This window comes from Onychomys torridus, unplaced genomic scaffold (assembly GCF_903995425.1).
Source record: "Onychomys torridus unplaced genomic scaffold, mOncTor1.1, whole genome shotgun sequence".
In the NCBI taxonomy this organism is placed as follows: domain Eukaryota; kingdom Metazoa; phylum Chordata; class Mammalia; order Rodentia; family Cricetidae; genus Onychomys; species Onychomys torridus.
This window is the reverse complement of record NW_023413825.1, coordinates 262,593-277,150: the sequence shown is the minus strand read 5'-3', so window position 1 is coordinate 277,150 and position 14,558 is coordinate 262,593. Positions and strand designations below refer to the sequence as shown.

Below are 14,558 nucleotides of genomic sequence, written 5' to 3'. Positions count from 1 at the left end.
TTTCCGGTGTAGAATAGCCATGTCCAGGTCAGACATCTCTCGGGACCGGGACTCTGTGGCCTTATGTGGTTGCATAAAGCGCGTGCGCAGCCATGTAATCTACACGCATGCCTGGAGTACCCACAGGAGTCCCTGTACGCATGCGTGGCCCAACCTTTAAAAAGCCGGGCACCATCTTGCATGAGCCCCCCTTATCTCCTTACCCACTTGTGTTTCACGCAGGCCTGTCACCTCTATCCTCTTTAATAAAACTCTTCTGTGGTTTTGTCGTGTTCAGGACGTGTTCCTAGCGCCGCATAACTAACAAGGCCTGCTGTGTGGAGCTAAGAGGTGAGGGGTGTGTTTGCCACAGGGACCCTTTGGGACAGGATGGAAGCCTGGCTCTACTGTTGGTCTTACAGCTAGCTGCTTCTGGAAATCTCAGGGGAATCCTGCCTTCTCCCAGGGGGTGGAGGGGTGAGGATGAGCTTTGGGCAGGGTGGGAACCATCCTTGTCAGGAGAAGACAGGTACAGAGTGAGTCAGAGAGCTGGAGAACATGGTAAATGGAGAGGGAAGAAATAAGAAGAGGGCTTGGAAAATTCTTGTGGGGGTGAAGAGGGAGAATACTCACTGAAGGCTAAGTGAACCTAGCAATTCTGTAACACATGCCCCTGGCTGACCTAAGGGGTGTGGTCACAGATTGCAGAGGCTTCCTTGTGCTCTGGGAGGCACATGGGTATTGGGGTGTACTGACCACTACAGTGTAGTCAGGAAGCTGCTGCAGGAAGGAACTGGAAGCCCTTTATCCCAGATCTGGATGACTGGCCTTCTGTTGGGGGGCGGGGTGTTTGCAGCTGGGGAAGGATGCAGGGAGTCTCTAACACAGAGAGGGTGGGCCTTTTAGTGTGCACTGCCCTCAAGACACACAGTGGGTTGGTGTGCACCTCATGGGAGCACAGGTGTGTGGGCTCATGCAGGTCCATTGATTGAAGACTCAGGGGCACCTTAAGAATGAATCTAGTCCTTTGTGGCTGAAGGGGTATCAGCCTCTAAGAACTGAAACCTTTTCCCTTTGCCCAGGGCATTTTTATTTTTCTCCGTATTTACACTTCAGCCAGTTGATTTCCATACGTTCAAAACAACCTGAAAGAAGCTTCCAAAAAGACAATGCCAAGTGCAAATTTCTCAATTTATCAGGTACCACAGTTTTACCAGGTTTCCTGAACCAGGAAAAAAAAAAGGGGGGGGGGGTTGCATAGGCTTTGTATGACTCTTTGGAGACTCTCAGAAAAGATTTACATAGGGCCAAAAGAAACAACAGGTATCTGCAAAACAAAAGTCAGATTAGGGCTAGGTGCTGCTCTCTGGAGCCAAGCCAGGTATAGCCTGGCGGGAATGCTGCCCTAAGATGGGGCTGGTCTGGTTGGTGGTGAATTTAAGACTTTTAGATTCCTGTTCAAAATGCCATGAAAGGATTACTTTCTATATATTACAGAGTACAAAAGACACTCTGTAAGAAATTGCATATGGAACAGGACTGGACTTGCCAGGACTCATCAGGAACTCTCAGCATCTACAGCATCTGCACTTTCTCCCAGAGGAACCTCAGCTTGGGATCGCCTCCACCTCCACTCATTGACATAGCACTCAAAGTTTCCATGGAAGTCCAGTGGTCATGAAGAAGAGGAAGACTGAGTCTGGCTCCATCTTCAAGCAAACATAAAGCTGGGAAACTACTGGTTTTCTGTTCCAAGACAAGATCATAAGACCAATGGAGATGGCACTGTTCCAGAACGCCATAATCCTGGCCCAACTGCTGCTGCTGTGCCCTTTTTGGGGTTGGGTGTCCTGTGAAGGTGAGCACTGGAAAGAGAGGGCAGCAACTCAGTCTGTGCCTGTTTTGTGAAGTGCAGTGGGAGTGTGTCAGAATCTGGTGTGTGTGAAGAGTCAGAGGTTGGTGGGATCCATGGGGAGAACTGTATCAGAGAATGGGGAGGAGAACTTCACTATCTAAGGATACTGTGAGACACTGGAGAAGGGGATCTTTGTCTGTACTAGCCTGGTGGTGTGGTCTTAGGCTCCTGGGGACTTATTCTGCTCAAGATCACTCCTGCAAATGCTGGATTCATGGCAGGTCATAGACCTCTGTTTTTTCCTGCTGCAACTGACTGACTTCCTGTGCATCGGGCCATGGGGAGGTACCAGTCAGTGTTAGCTCAGGTGAGCAAGTAGGATGAGGGTTTTGAATGTCCCTTATCCTAGAGAAACATGGAAGGAGGGGTTAGTGGCAGTAGGACATTTTGTAAAGTGAGTATTTGGTACAGTGTGACAGTGGGGATGGGGGTTCTCTGCTGCTCTCTGTGGATGTGGCAGGCAAGCTCTTGAGGTGGTAACAATGGGAGAGGCATGTAATAAAGCAAGCAGTAGGGCAGGGAGGTAGAGAGGAGCCATGATGGTTGTGGGGACCCAGTGAAGGGGGAGTGGAGGAGGGGTTGCAGAAAGGAAGTGTCTGGGCAAGTGTGGACGGGGAGTCAGTAGACTCAAGGACATTGTCTCAAGTTTACTCGGGATTTATCAAACATGTTCTGGTATGCCCACATTCCATTGTCCAAATTCTACTACAGTTTGAATGAGAATGTTAGCATTTGTTTATTTGCTTGATTGTTCCCAATTTAATTTCTTATTGATTTTTTGTGGAATTCTCATCATGCATCTCGATATCACTCATCTCTCTTCTATCCCTTCCCTTCTGCCCTCTACCCTTCAACTTCCCCGCCCAGATAAAACAAAACAGAATTCAAAAGAAAAAGAAAGAAGAATCTCATTGTGGAATCCATAGTGTGTCACAGTGAGTCACACATTCTCTAGTCCACATATCATTATTTGCAAGTGTTCACTGCACATGAGTCACTCATCTGGTTTTGAGACTTGACACTGGGCGCTCACTGGGGCTCCTTTTGGATATCCTGTTGTTGTCCTGTGTCATGGAGATCCTGCAACTTCAGGTCTAGGGCTGGCCCCTTCACATGCTCCAGCAGATCACAGAAAGGGTGGGTTATGGGAGGGGCCAACTCACAGCCTGGTTCTGGGCCTGGGTGATTGCTAGTTTGCTTAGCCTGCCACATCTTCCTCATCCTGTGTGGCAGGATCCTGCACTGTTGTTCCCTTTGCGGGAGGGGACCAAGTAGGCACACACAGACTCTGGGAGAATGTCCAAACAACAAGCTCAGTTTATTCAAGAAGAGGCAAGCTTTCTATACCCTCCACCCCACCCTGGGAGGAGGTCTGATGAAAATGCATCCGCTGGTGTGACGTGGCTGTCTCTCATTGGTCCAGGTAATCTCCAGATCATGTTTCAGCTGCTGTTACTAAGGCCCTTTGGCAGACCCAGGCTGGATCTCAGAAAGTATCTTTTTTACTTGTTTGGGCCTGCTGGCCCTCAAGCCTGTTAGGGATGAGTCATCCTACAATCCTGGACACCAGGGTGACCTCTCCAGCTTCACTCTGGCTAGCTCACCCTATGTAGTAAGCAGAAGGGGGCCAGGCCCATTGTGGTCCATCTCTGATGTCCTCCAGGCTGGCTTCTCAATGCCAACACCACCAGGGCCAGCTCTACTGTGTTGCCCAGGAGAGGTGTAGGGACCACTCTTCCAAGTGCTGCAGCCAGGGAGGGACAGGGCCAGCTCTTCCACTCTCACAACCCAGGGGCCAGCTCTCTCACTGGCCACAAATGGTGAGGGGCTAGCATGGGAGAGCATCTTTTTGTTGCCCATGCTACCACATGGCAGATGAGAGAGGCAGAACCAGCTCTCCCAGTCCCATGCCCTCAGGTCCAGCTGACCTGCTCACAGTCATCTCTGTCTTGATGCCCAGGTGAGGTGCAGGGACCTGCTCTCTCCAGTGCTGCAGTTGGTGGGTATAGGACCAGTTCTCCTACTGTTGCAGCCAGTGAGGGTGGGTCACACTCTGTGTAATCCTATCCTCTCTGCTTTGGTGGTAATAGGAACCACAGACATGACCATGGCTGCAGCAGGGCCATGGGCACAGACGTGGCCCTTGTAGGCAGCCCAGATATCACCATGGCCATGGATGGCAAGCAGGTCACTGACCGCTGCACACTGATCACTGCCTTCATCTCTTTGAATCTGCCTCTGTCCATAGGACATGAACCATTCTGTCTCTCTCTCTTTCATATCTCACCATATATTTGCTTACTGTAATAGAGCCCAAACATCCAGATCAGCTCCAAATCCCACCATGAGTCCTAACTTTCAGATGCTATAGGTTTCTTCAGTGGAATTCCAGTCTTATATATTCTATAGCTTTTTCACTGGATGCACAGCCCCATGAATGCTCTCACTCTTAGCTCTAGCTTCTTATTCCTTCATTTCAAAACTCAAGTAAACTTGTTTGTCCATTCATAGATTTCATATATTGCATCTCTGTAATATAGCCATCCTGATCATTGTGGAGGATGTCCTTAATATATACCTGTATTCGGTTTTCAAATCTTTCATTGAGGATTTTGTCTGTGAGTTCATTAGGGATATTGGTCTGTGATTTGGGGATTTTGCTGTGTCTTTCCCCAGTTTGGGTATGAGACTGATGCTGGTATAGACCAAGTTTGAGAATGCTCCTTATGGGTCTCTCTCTTTTTTAATAATTTAAGAAGGATTGGCTGTAGATCTTTAAAAACCCTTGAATTCTACTGTGACACTATGTGTTTGTTTTATTGTATGTTTATTTGTATATGTGTTCATATTTTTTTGGTCAGAAGGATTATCATTACTATTTCAACCTTCCATTTATTACGGTTTGTTTAGGCTGTTGATCTCTTCATGGTTTAACTTTGATGGTTTGCCTGAATCTAGAAATGTAACCTTTTTTTTAGATTTTCCAACATGATGGAGTAGAGGGTTTTGAAGTATTCCCTTGTAATACTTTGAATCACATAGTAGACCCCTTTGTCCAATCAGCTTTACTAGCACATGTTGATTGCAATGTGTCATGGATCTGGCTCAAAGCCTCTGGTTTCTGGTACACTGTCATCACAGCAACCCCACTGAAACTCCCCTGGGATATCCCGCAGCAGCCCTGTCTCATAGAGATCCTGTGGGTATCATTCCATAGGACCAGTTACTTCAGGAGCTCCAGCAGGTCCTAAAATGGGTAGGCGTTAGGATGGATGAACCCAAAACCTAGCTATGGGTCTGGTTGCTAGCTGAGCTGATCAGTCTGGGTCACTGGAGCAATGGGTCACTGGAGCGAGGTGAGAGGGAGGCTCTAGTCTCTTAGATAAGTGTTTTCAACTCAGAAGAGAAAGATATCCTAGCCATCAGGAAAAGGACTGTGCCTTTACATGTTACAAGGGAAAGGTATCCTGGCTGTCAGAAGCTAGACTATACCTATGATTTCTGATTTCAGGCCCTCTGATTTCTGTGGTGGTGTTCTAGTGGGGATGGCTTCCCCACAGGAATGTAGAAATCCTGCCCCTCTCTAGGAGAGCCATTACAGCTCACCTCTACCCCACTCTGCTAAGAGTGTCCCGGTAGAGATGGGCATTGCTTCTCTGCCCCAGAGAAAATTGCTACTTCTCTGCTCCACTCTGCTAAGGCTCCCCCCCCCCCCTGCAAATATGTAGCAGTTGCTCCGGCTGCAGAGAAAGTTATTACTTCTGGCCCAGCTCCACTCCAGTGAAAGAAGGTCCTTACCCAAAACACATTAAAAAGTTTTGTTGGGAGGGATGAATCCAGGAGAGAGGCTGCCTCTGTCACCGTGAAAAAAGGCAGCTCCCAACTGAACAGGCACACAGCTTATACAGTGCCTTTTAGTGGCAGAGTTTTCCCAGGAGAAAGATTTCAGGGTGGGAATTGTTTGGATTCCAATCGCTGTGTTTGGACAAACTCAGAGATTGGCTGAATTTCCTGCTTAGGAATTGGTTGGTTTTCCTGCTTTGTTGGGCGAGGTAGGGTATATTTCTTTGGCTCTGGTTTCAAGGCCAGGGTGTGTTCCTTTCACTAGCACTGGTTTCAGGACCACAGAGTGTTTACTTTGGCTCTGTTGTCAGAGCCAGGATACACTTCTTTTCAGGGCTCAAGTGTGTTTCCTTCACTGTCTCTGATTCCAGGGTAAGGGTGTGATTCTTTGGGTGGCCCTATTACCCTATACCCTGTGCCCATACCATTAGGGTCATTTCTCCCTCAACTGTGGTGAGGGGTGGGGCCATCTCTCCCAAAAGTAGGGCCAGCTTTCCCATGAGGATTGGGACCAGCTCTCTTGCTCAGTGTCCAGCAAGGTACAGGACCAGTTTTCCCAGGCCCAGCCAAGGACAGAACCAGCTCACCTTGGCCCTCTGATTTCATCATCTATGGTTCCTATGGCCCCCTGAAGTCACAAATACACAGAAATCAACACAGACTCCAGGTTTCAGCTGGAGGATGGACCCAGACTTGATCCTCAGCAGTAGCCGGGGTAGAGGTCTCCATTGCCCCAGGTGTAAGGGCTAGTCCACTCAGATTGGCATGGCCCCAGCAATGCCAGGCCCTAAGGCACAAACATGGCCCTAGAACTTAGGCTTCCACATGACTTTTGATGGAACCAGGTGTGTTGAACATCAACACAGACTCTAACTGGAGTAGGGCCCCATCCAGATGTAGTCCTTGGCTGTAGCTCTGGCTGGTATGTACGATTATATCTAAAGCAGCATAGGCTACTCAGATCTGTATGATGCCAGCTTCAACATGGATGGTCCTTGGGCACCAACATGGTTCCAGTTGGCTAATCAGACTCAGGCAACCACAGAACCATTGGTTGCAACAGGAACCACAAATACTGAATCAGACCCTGGCTGCTATAGGGCCACAGACACACACATGACCCTCAGCAGCAGCCCAGCCCAGACAACACCAGGGCCCTGGGTGGCAGCAGAAGATACCCAGAGCACCATGGCTTTGTGGTACCAAGGCCCTCAGACAGCAGAAGGCCATTTTACATCTCTCTACTACAGTCTCTCCTTCTGACTCTCCCTCTCCCTCTCCTTTTCTCTTTCGTGTTCTAACAAAACACTCCACTTGGCTTCTCACACTCACACAGCAGCACAGTACAGTCTGAGCTCAAGTCCTCAAGGCAGAGCTGACTGTGAAAACCATCAACTTGTTAATTGTGTCATCTTTCTCTTCCGTTTTCAGGAACCCATACTCTGCACTATGACCTCATGGCCTTGTCTCTGCAGGGCTCAAGGAAGTTGGAATTCAGGGCCCAGGGATACATTGACAATGAGCTCTTCCTGCGCTATGATGGTGAGAGGACAAGAACAGAGCCCTGCGGGCCGAGGATCAAGGGACAAGGAGGAGCTGAGATGTGGACAAGAGAGACTGAGGACATTCAGGAGAAGGAGGAGCAACTCAGGAGGATGCTGAGTGATGTCATGACCCAGAAGGGCCAGCATGGAGGTGAGTAGGCAGAGACAGAAGCACAGAATTCAACTCTGGTCTCTAAAGTCAGGGTTGGCGGTGGACACAGCTAGGATTGAATAAACCAGTGATGCTTCTGTGAGGGATGCAGGGCTTGACTCCTGAGAGGTCACAGGATGTGCCCAACTCACCTTAAGACAGAGGGAAATAAGGTTCTTAAAAAGTAAGGTGACCAAACAAAATAAAAATGAAAAGGTGACAAGTCTCTGCCTGGTATGGCCAGGCATTCACACCCTTCAGGAAACTTTTGGCTGTGAAACCCAAGGAAACAACACTGGAGGCTTCTGGCGCTTGGGCTATGATGGCCAAGACTTCCTCTCCTTTGACCAGAAGAGCCAAACATGGAAAGTGTCTGTGCCTTCAGCACATTCATCCAAGACATTCTGGGAGAGACATGGCCCCAGTATGGAACAAGTTAAGACTTTTCTGAATGACATATGTCCTGACCGTCTCCAGAGATATTCCATTTATTTGGGGAACCAATTGATGGATACAGGTAATGACTATGGGTTTGTGGGTCTGCATTCACTGAGTCTGACTGCATCTTTCCACAATGCTTATGAAGTGCTAGGTTCTCACTAAATTAGACAAGCATCACATAGCCCAAGGTGACACTCATGGAGTGTGAGCAATCTCCTCCAGAGCCTCTGTTGTGCACCTCAGACGGGGAAGCTTAGGTATCTCTGTCATGAGTTCACAGCTATAAGTCCCCAGATGTGAGTAATCTTAGATTTCACTCCATTGCCCCCACTTTCTGGGGTACTCACTTTGAGGAACTGAGACAACTGGATGTGTGGAGTCCTGTCCCTTAGATGGGGTCATCATGATGAGGAGTTGAGATAGGAGACTTCTGCACCTGGACCTGGTTCACAACATAATCTGTGTTATGGGTCAAAGACATTCTGTTCTTGTTCTGGTCTTGAATTAGAAAGTCAAGTTCAATGCTTCTTCTTCACTTTAATCTTGTGACAAAAAACACAGAGCAGAAGGGGGAATTTGGGTCCTTGTGTTTAACAGATAAGCATCAGGGAAACCAGAAATGTTAAACACAAAGGGGTGTCTCTTCAAAGGCACCAATGTTTTCCACCCACGAATCTGGGAGCAGACAGATGTGGTTAAGAGCCTTCTGACCTTTGAGCAATTTGTATGATCAGGGCACACAGGCTCTCCAAGACCCTTATCTTCATCTTGACTCATTCAATCTACAACACTATTCTCCTCCAGACCTTCATCATGAACTTGTTTTTCTTGAGCCTGTTTCTTCTGTTAACCTATAGGATCTATTTTTATGGATGATGTCACTTGTACTTTACAAGACTTTTCATATAGTCATGTATTAATCTTCATTGTGCACACAGGATTGAGTTAATTATCACCAGGAATCTTTTTTTTCCCATAGTACTGAATTTAAATATACTTAAAGCACACTACCCAGGATCAGACTCTCAAAGTTTGAACTAACACTGGCTACTGCTCAGTGTTGAACCAGACTTCCTTCCTGCCTATTGTGGATCGACACTTTCTGCTGGGGCATCATGTACACAGAGACCCCCACACTGAGTGTCCACAGAAACCAGTGTGGTGAGGGGGCAGTCGGGATGAAGAAACCGCTTATCATTCAGGGATCTTTAAGGGGAAAATCTTAGAGCCTTAGGCAAACAATCAGTTCCCTGTTCTAGGAAGGTTGGTCCCTCACAGTGCCTTAGAGCATGCAGAACAGGCTTTCTTTTATTCTATGGAATAAGGAGCTACAGTCCACTGTGGTCAGGTTTCCAGTCCCTGAAGACCAAAGAAGCTCTTCGTCTCATCTGTGTCTAAAAAATTCTTCTGCATCACAGGCTAGATCAGCTGGCTTCTGATAGAAAGATTTTCATGTCCTCTCAACTTCTTCACGTATGGGGGGCTGACACCCATAGATACCAGGGGCCAAAGAAGCTGTGTAGAAATCATCGGACCACAGGTAGCCTGTCTCCCAGCAAGAGGAGGCTGGATAAAATATCCACAGGGTGACACTATATAATATCTGGTTTGTTTCTTACCACATTCTTACCAGGAAAGGCCTTTGGGGTCCTCAGCCTCACTGATCTCTGCCTTGTCTGTCAGCAGGTGTACAGGAGATGACTGTGACCTACACAGTTCTGCAGTGGGTGGCCCATTGTGACCTGCTTTGTTTCTAACCTGTGACTTTGCCTTCCCCATCCCTGAAGTTGGGTCTTGGGAGACAGCTCAGTGGGTAAGAGCACTGGTTGCTCTTGCAGAGGACCCAGGGTGAATTCCCAGTATCCATGAGGGGCCTTAAAATCATTAGTAACTCCAGTTCTAGGGGATCCAATACCTTTGGTGACTTTTGTAGGCACTAGGTTACACATGGTACATGTACATTCTTGCAGGCAAAACATTCACTTATATAAAGTAAATAATTCTACAATATTTAAAACATCAAGTTTCATTTTTTTATTTGGCTTGACTTTTTTAGCAAACAGAGTCTTGTAATTCACCTAACACCTGCCTCTACTTTTCTAGTGTTATGATGATGGACCTGACTAGGATCTGAAATGTGATGTTTAAAGCTTTGGATAAATCTTGTAACTGAAAATAAGAGGTTGTCCTGGGATATTAGTGAAGGAAGAAAGACACTGGTCATCAGTTTTTGGCCAACTCCAGGAACAAAGAATCATGGCCACTGTCAGCTGACTGTACTTAGAGAGTCCCTCACCTGTCCCCTAGAGACTGCAGAGCTGGCTTTGTCATAGAGAAGAGGCACAGCCCACCAGGGTCTGATCTGTGGCCCCTACAAACACTGAGCCTCTGTCCTCTCAGTGCCTGTTGTTCATCTATGACCTGTGTTGGAAAGAGAAGCTGATGGCCGGTGACAGCAGGGAGACCATGTCCTGTCATCATCCACATGTAAATAAGGGATGGATCCTCAAGAGCATCAGAGGCCATTGGAGCTGAGCCCCAGCCTCCCACAGTGCTACAACCACTGTGAATGTGTCATCTAGGGAGGGGAGGCTGGAAGCAAATATGAACAGGGGAGTTCTTCTAGACTACTTCATGCAGAGATAGAAAGGTCCTCACCATCACTGACTCACTTTATCTTCTCTCAGGTCCCCCACAGGTGACAATCTCCAGAAGGCCATATCCAGTGGGCAGGATCACCCTGACATGCTGGGCTTTTAATCTGTATCCTCATGAGGCTACCTTGGCCTGGCTTAGGGATGGGAAGCCAGTACAGCAGCATACCTTTGGGCCTGGGACCATCCTGCCCAGCGGAGATGGGACCCACCAGACCTGGGTGTCTATTTGGGTTCTTCCTGGACAGGAACCACACTTCACCTGCCGCCTGAGATATCATAGCAAGACCATTGATGTCCCTACTGCCCTTGGTGAGAATACGGGGCAAGCTTCACTCTAGGAGGGGAGAGGGGAAGGCAGGGTCGGGAAGCCTCTGTGGAGTACAATCACCACAGCTTTCATGGTGACCTCCAGGACCTCAAGCCTGGAAAACCGGTGGAACCACCAGCTCAGCTTCTGCTCTTGTGGCTTCTGCTTTTCCTGCCATGTTGGTATTTCTAGCCCGGGCCTAGAGCAGCAAGAACACACAGGACAGCAAGAGACCAGGTGAGACCAGGTAAAAGAGGGTGACAGGCCTTTTCTTCTCTCTGTAAATTGGACAGGTAGAAAGGTAGTCACATAAGCAACTTTTTGCCTCACTGGTGAATGGAAGGACCCAAGGAGCCACCATCCAGGACCTGTTAACCTGCCCCCTTGTTGAGAGGCAGCGCCCCCTGGTGGATGTACAGTGCTGCTCCCTATGTGTTCTTAGCTACATTATGAAACACAGGGGCAGGAAAGCAGGCAGGATACTCAACAGCAAAGTCCAGACTGGCAAACCACAAATGTTCCTGTCTCTTCAACAAATATGTAGAAAGCAAAGAGCCAAACAATACAGAGGGAGACCTGGTAGCCCTAAAGATGATTGAGAGGCAATTCACCAGATGATGATGTTGTCTATTGCAATTAGCATCTTGATTCAAACATGGAAACTTCTCAAAAGGTATTCATGAAACATCTGGTTGAGACAGTGTATGTATACAAAAATACAAACATTTAACAGATTTGGAAGATATTTTCATCTATGTGGGTCTTTAAATCTGTATTAATAATCAAATGGATCTTTAAAGATCCAATACAGGACTTATCTTCTAGGTTGAATTACTCTCTTTCTACTTTCAGCCATGCCAGCCTAAAACAATCACAACAAAATTAGATAAATGTTAATACTCCCTTCACAATAAAAGGAAGTGAGCAGGCCCTCCCAAACAATCTTATTTTAAAAATAATAATGGGACATCTATGTACATTGTTTTGGTTTTAAAAAAATAAAAATGTGATAAACATGTGATATGGTATTAAAATAGTAAAATGTTATAAAATGATACAAATTACTTAAGGAGTGAAGACTGATGTATAAAGATTATATGGACATATGGTTATTGAGGAAAAAAAATTAGAGATACATTTTACACTTGCAAATTGCTGACTTTGATTCTGTAAACTTGCTTGCGTTAGACACTGACCCATCCTCTCCCTGGAAATAAGTAAAAAGTTTCAGAGTCCAGCTGTCGGCCTTGGGACAAGGTCTGCAATTATAGATTAAAATAATAATAAGTCCCTGTTTAAAAAATTCCTCAAAGAGGACCCAAGATAAGGACCATCTTGCGAGTCCAGCAAACTAAGTCAAATGTCAGCCAATCACAAGCCTGTAACTAGGCAAACTCCCCTCCAGAGTAACCGCTCCCCCTAGACCTCCCCGAGCCAACCAGTTTATGACTAATGTTACAAAATTTCCCGTGTAACAAAATGATTGCTGAAATATATGATGATTTTTAAATTGGGCCAAACCCGGGGCACCTGGTATCTTATGCTAATTTTGTAGTTTCTGCCTTTAAAATGCTTGTAACTATTGCTCCAGGCTCTCTGACTGACCAGGACAGAGAGCCCACTTGCGCCAGTGCTGAATACATTCCTCTTGTGTGTTGCATCTGCTGGTTTGGAATCTTGGTTTCTGGGGGAGCCCTCTCGCAGACGAAAGTATCCCAGGACTCTGGGGTCTTTCATTTGGGGGCTCATCTGGGATTTGGGCGCTCCCAGACCCAAATTCCAAGGCCAGTTGGAGGTAAGACAGAGCTCTAACGTTTCATGTCTTTAATGTTTTTTTTGTTGTTGTTCTATGTTTTGGGATCCAAAAGTGCCTGTACAGGACTTGTATCTGAATTTGTATTTGGGCCAGTGGGGAAGGCAGACGTGCCCAGACCCCTGGTCCCGCCCTGGAGTCCCACTCTAGGGTCGTTTGGAGGGAGGAAGAGATCCGAGTGTCTCTTTGTTCTAGGGAGTTAAGGCACGGCCGGCCCCTCCCATTTGAAGTTTCCTTCCTCATTTGTACTCACTAGGAACCACGTGGCATCTGTCTAGTCTTGTTTGTTTCTGTTTACTGTTTATTGTCTTTATATGTCTGGTGGCCTCTAGAAAAATGGGACAATGACTAACAACCCCCTTAAGCCTCACTTTAGATCACTGGAAAGATGTTACGACCCGGGCCCACAACTTGTCACTGGAGGTCCAGAAAAAAAAATGGATCGCTTTCTGTTCTTCAGAATGGCCTGCTTTTAATGTAGGGTGGCCAAAGGATGGCTCTTTTAATCTCCATGTTCTCTTACAGATGAAGGCTCGAGTTTTTCAGCCCAGCCCTCATGGACACCCTGATCAGGTCCCCTACATAGTCATTTGGGAGGATCTCGCCCAAGATCCCCCAAAGTGGATCAAGCCCTTCCTTCCCCAGCCTCTGTCCACACCCCCTGTTCCCCTCCCTACACGCTCATCTTCCCTCTATCCCCTAAAAGAATTGTCTGGGTTAAAAGCTAAGGACTCTTCCTCCTCACCTCCCCCTGTTTTATCTGATGATCAGACAGATTCACTACTGTTAGACCCCACCACCACCTTATGCCCAACCCACTCGCTCGATAAGAAAAGAACAAAGGGGCCACCTAGAGGGCTCCCTTTCCCCACCTGCTCCCTCCCCAGATTCCACTGAACCGGAGGCGGGTCCCCAGGTGCTACTGCAGCCTCTGGCTCCCTCACCACCTCCCAGCAGTCGTATGCGCCTCCGCCATGATCGAAGAGGGGACAATGAGGGGGTCTGGACAGCCCATGCTCTTCCCCTCCGGACAGTGGCCAGCCAATTTCAGTATTGGCCTTTTTCTGCTTCAGACTTATAAAACTGGAAAACTCACAACCCATCCTTTTCACAAGACCCTCAGGCCCTGACAGGCTTGATTGAATCAATTCTGTTAACCCACCAGCCCACTTGGGACGATTGTCAGCAGCTCTTACAGACTCTCCTCACCATGGAGGAACGGCAGCCAGTGTTCCTAGAGGCTCACAAAAATGTTCCAGGAGAAGATGGCAGACCGACACAGTTGCCTAATGAGATCGATGAAATGTTCCCATTAACCCGCCCTCATTGGGACTTCAACACTGCAGCTGGTAGGGAGCGGCTCCGTCTTTATCACCAGGTTCTGTTGGTGGGTCTCAAAGGGGCTGGAAGGTGCCCCACCAATTTGGCCAAGGTACGTGCGATAATACAGGGGGCTGAGGAAACACCGACAGGATTCCTAGAGAGGTTGATGGAAGGATATCGTATGTATACGCCCTTTGACCCCTCTGCTACACATAGGCAATCCGATGTTATCATGTCCTTTATCGGGCAATCAGCCCCAGACATACTGACTAAGCTACAGTGGTTGGAGGGGCTTCAGGGGTACACCTTACAGGATTTAGTCAAGGAAGCAGAAAATATTTTTAATAAAGGAGAGACACAAGAAGAAAAGGAAGAAAGACTGCATAGGGAGCAGGAGGACAGAGAGGACAAGCGAGACAAGAGACTAGGGAGCTAAGTAAAATCTTGGCCACCGTAGTGCGACAGCCAGAAGAGAGAGGAGCTAGGTTAGGTAGGGGCCTGGGAGACCAAAAGAGACCTCAACTGAGCCGTGACCAGTGTGCATATTGTAAGGAAATAGGACACTGGGCCAAGGACTGCCCTAAA

General features: G+C 47.6%; 1 protein-coding gene across 1 annotated transcript; it reads left to right on the top strand.

The window, feature by feature from the left end:
* Positions 1–1,783: 1,783 nt before the first annotated feature.
* Positions 1,784–13,616, top strand: LOC118576497 (hereditary hemochromatosis protein homolog; the record flags this gene model as incomplete). The annotated part of the gene is made up of 6 exons (XM_036176745.1): positions 1,784–1,837; positions 7,213–7,432; positions 7,677–7,949; positions 10,561–10,839; positions 10,943–11,074; positions 13,538–13,616. Coding segments are annotated over 5 exons (924 nt in total), but the record flags the coding sequence as incomplete, so codon positions are not given.
* Positions 13,617–14,558: the final 942 nt, after the last annotated feature.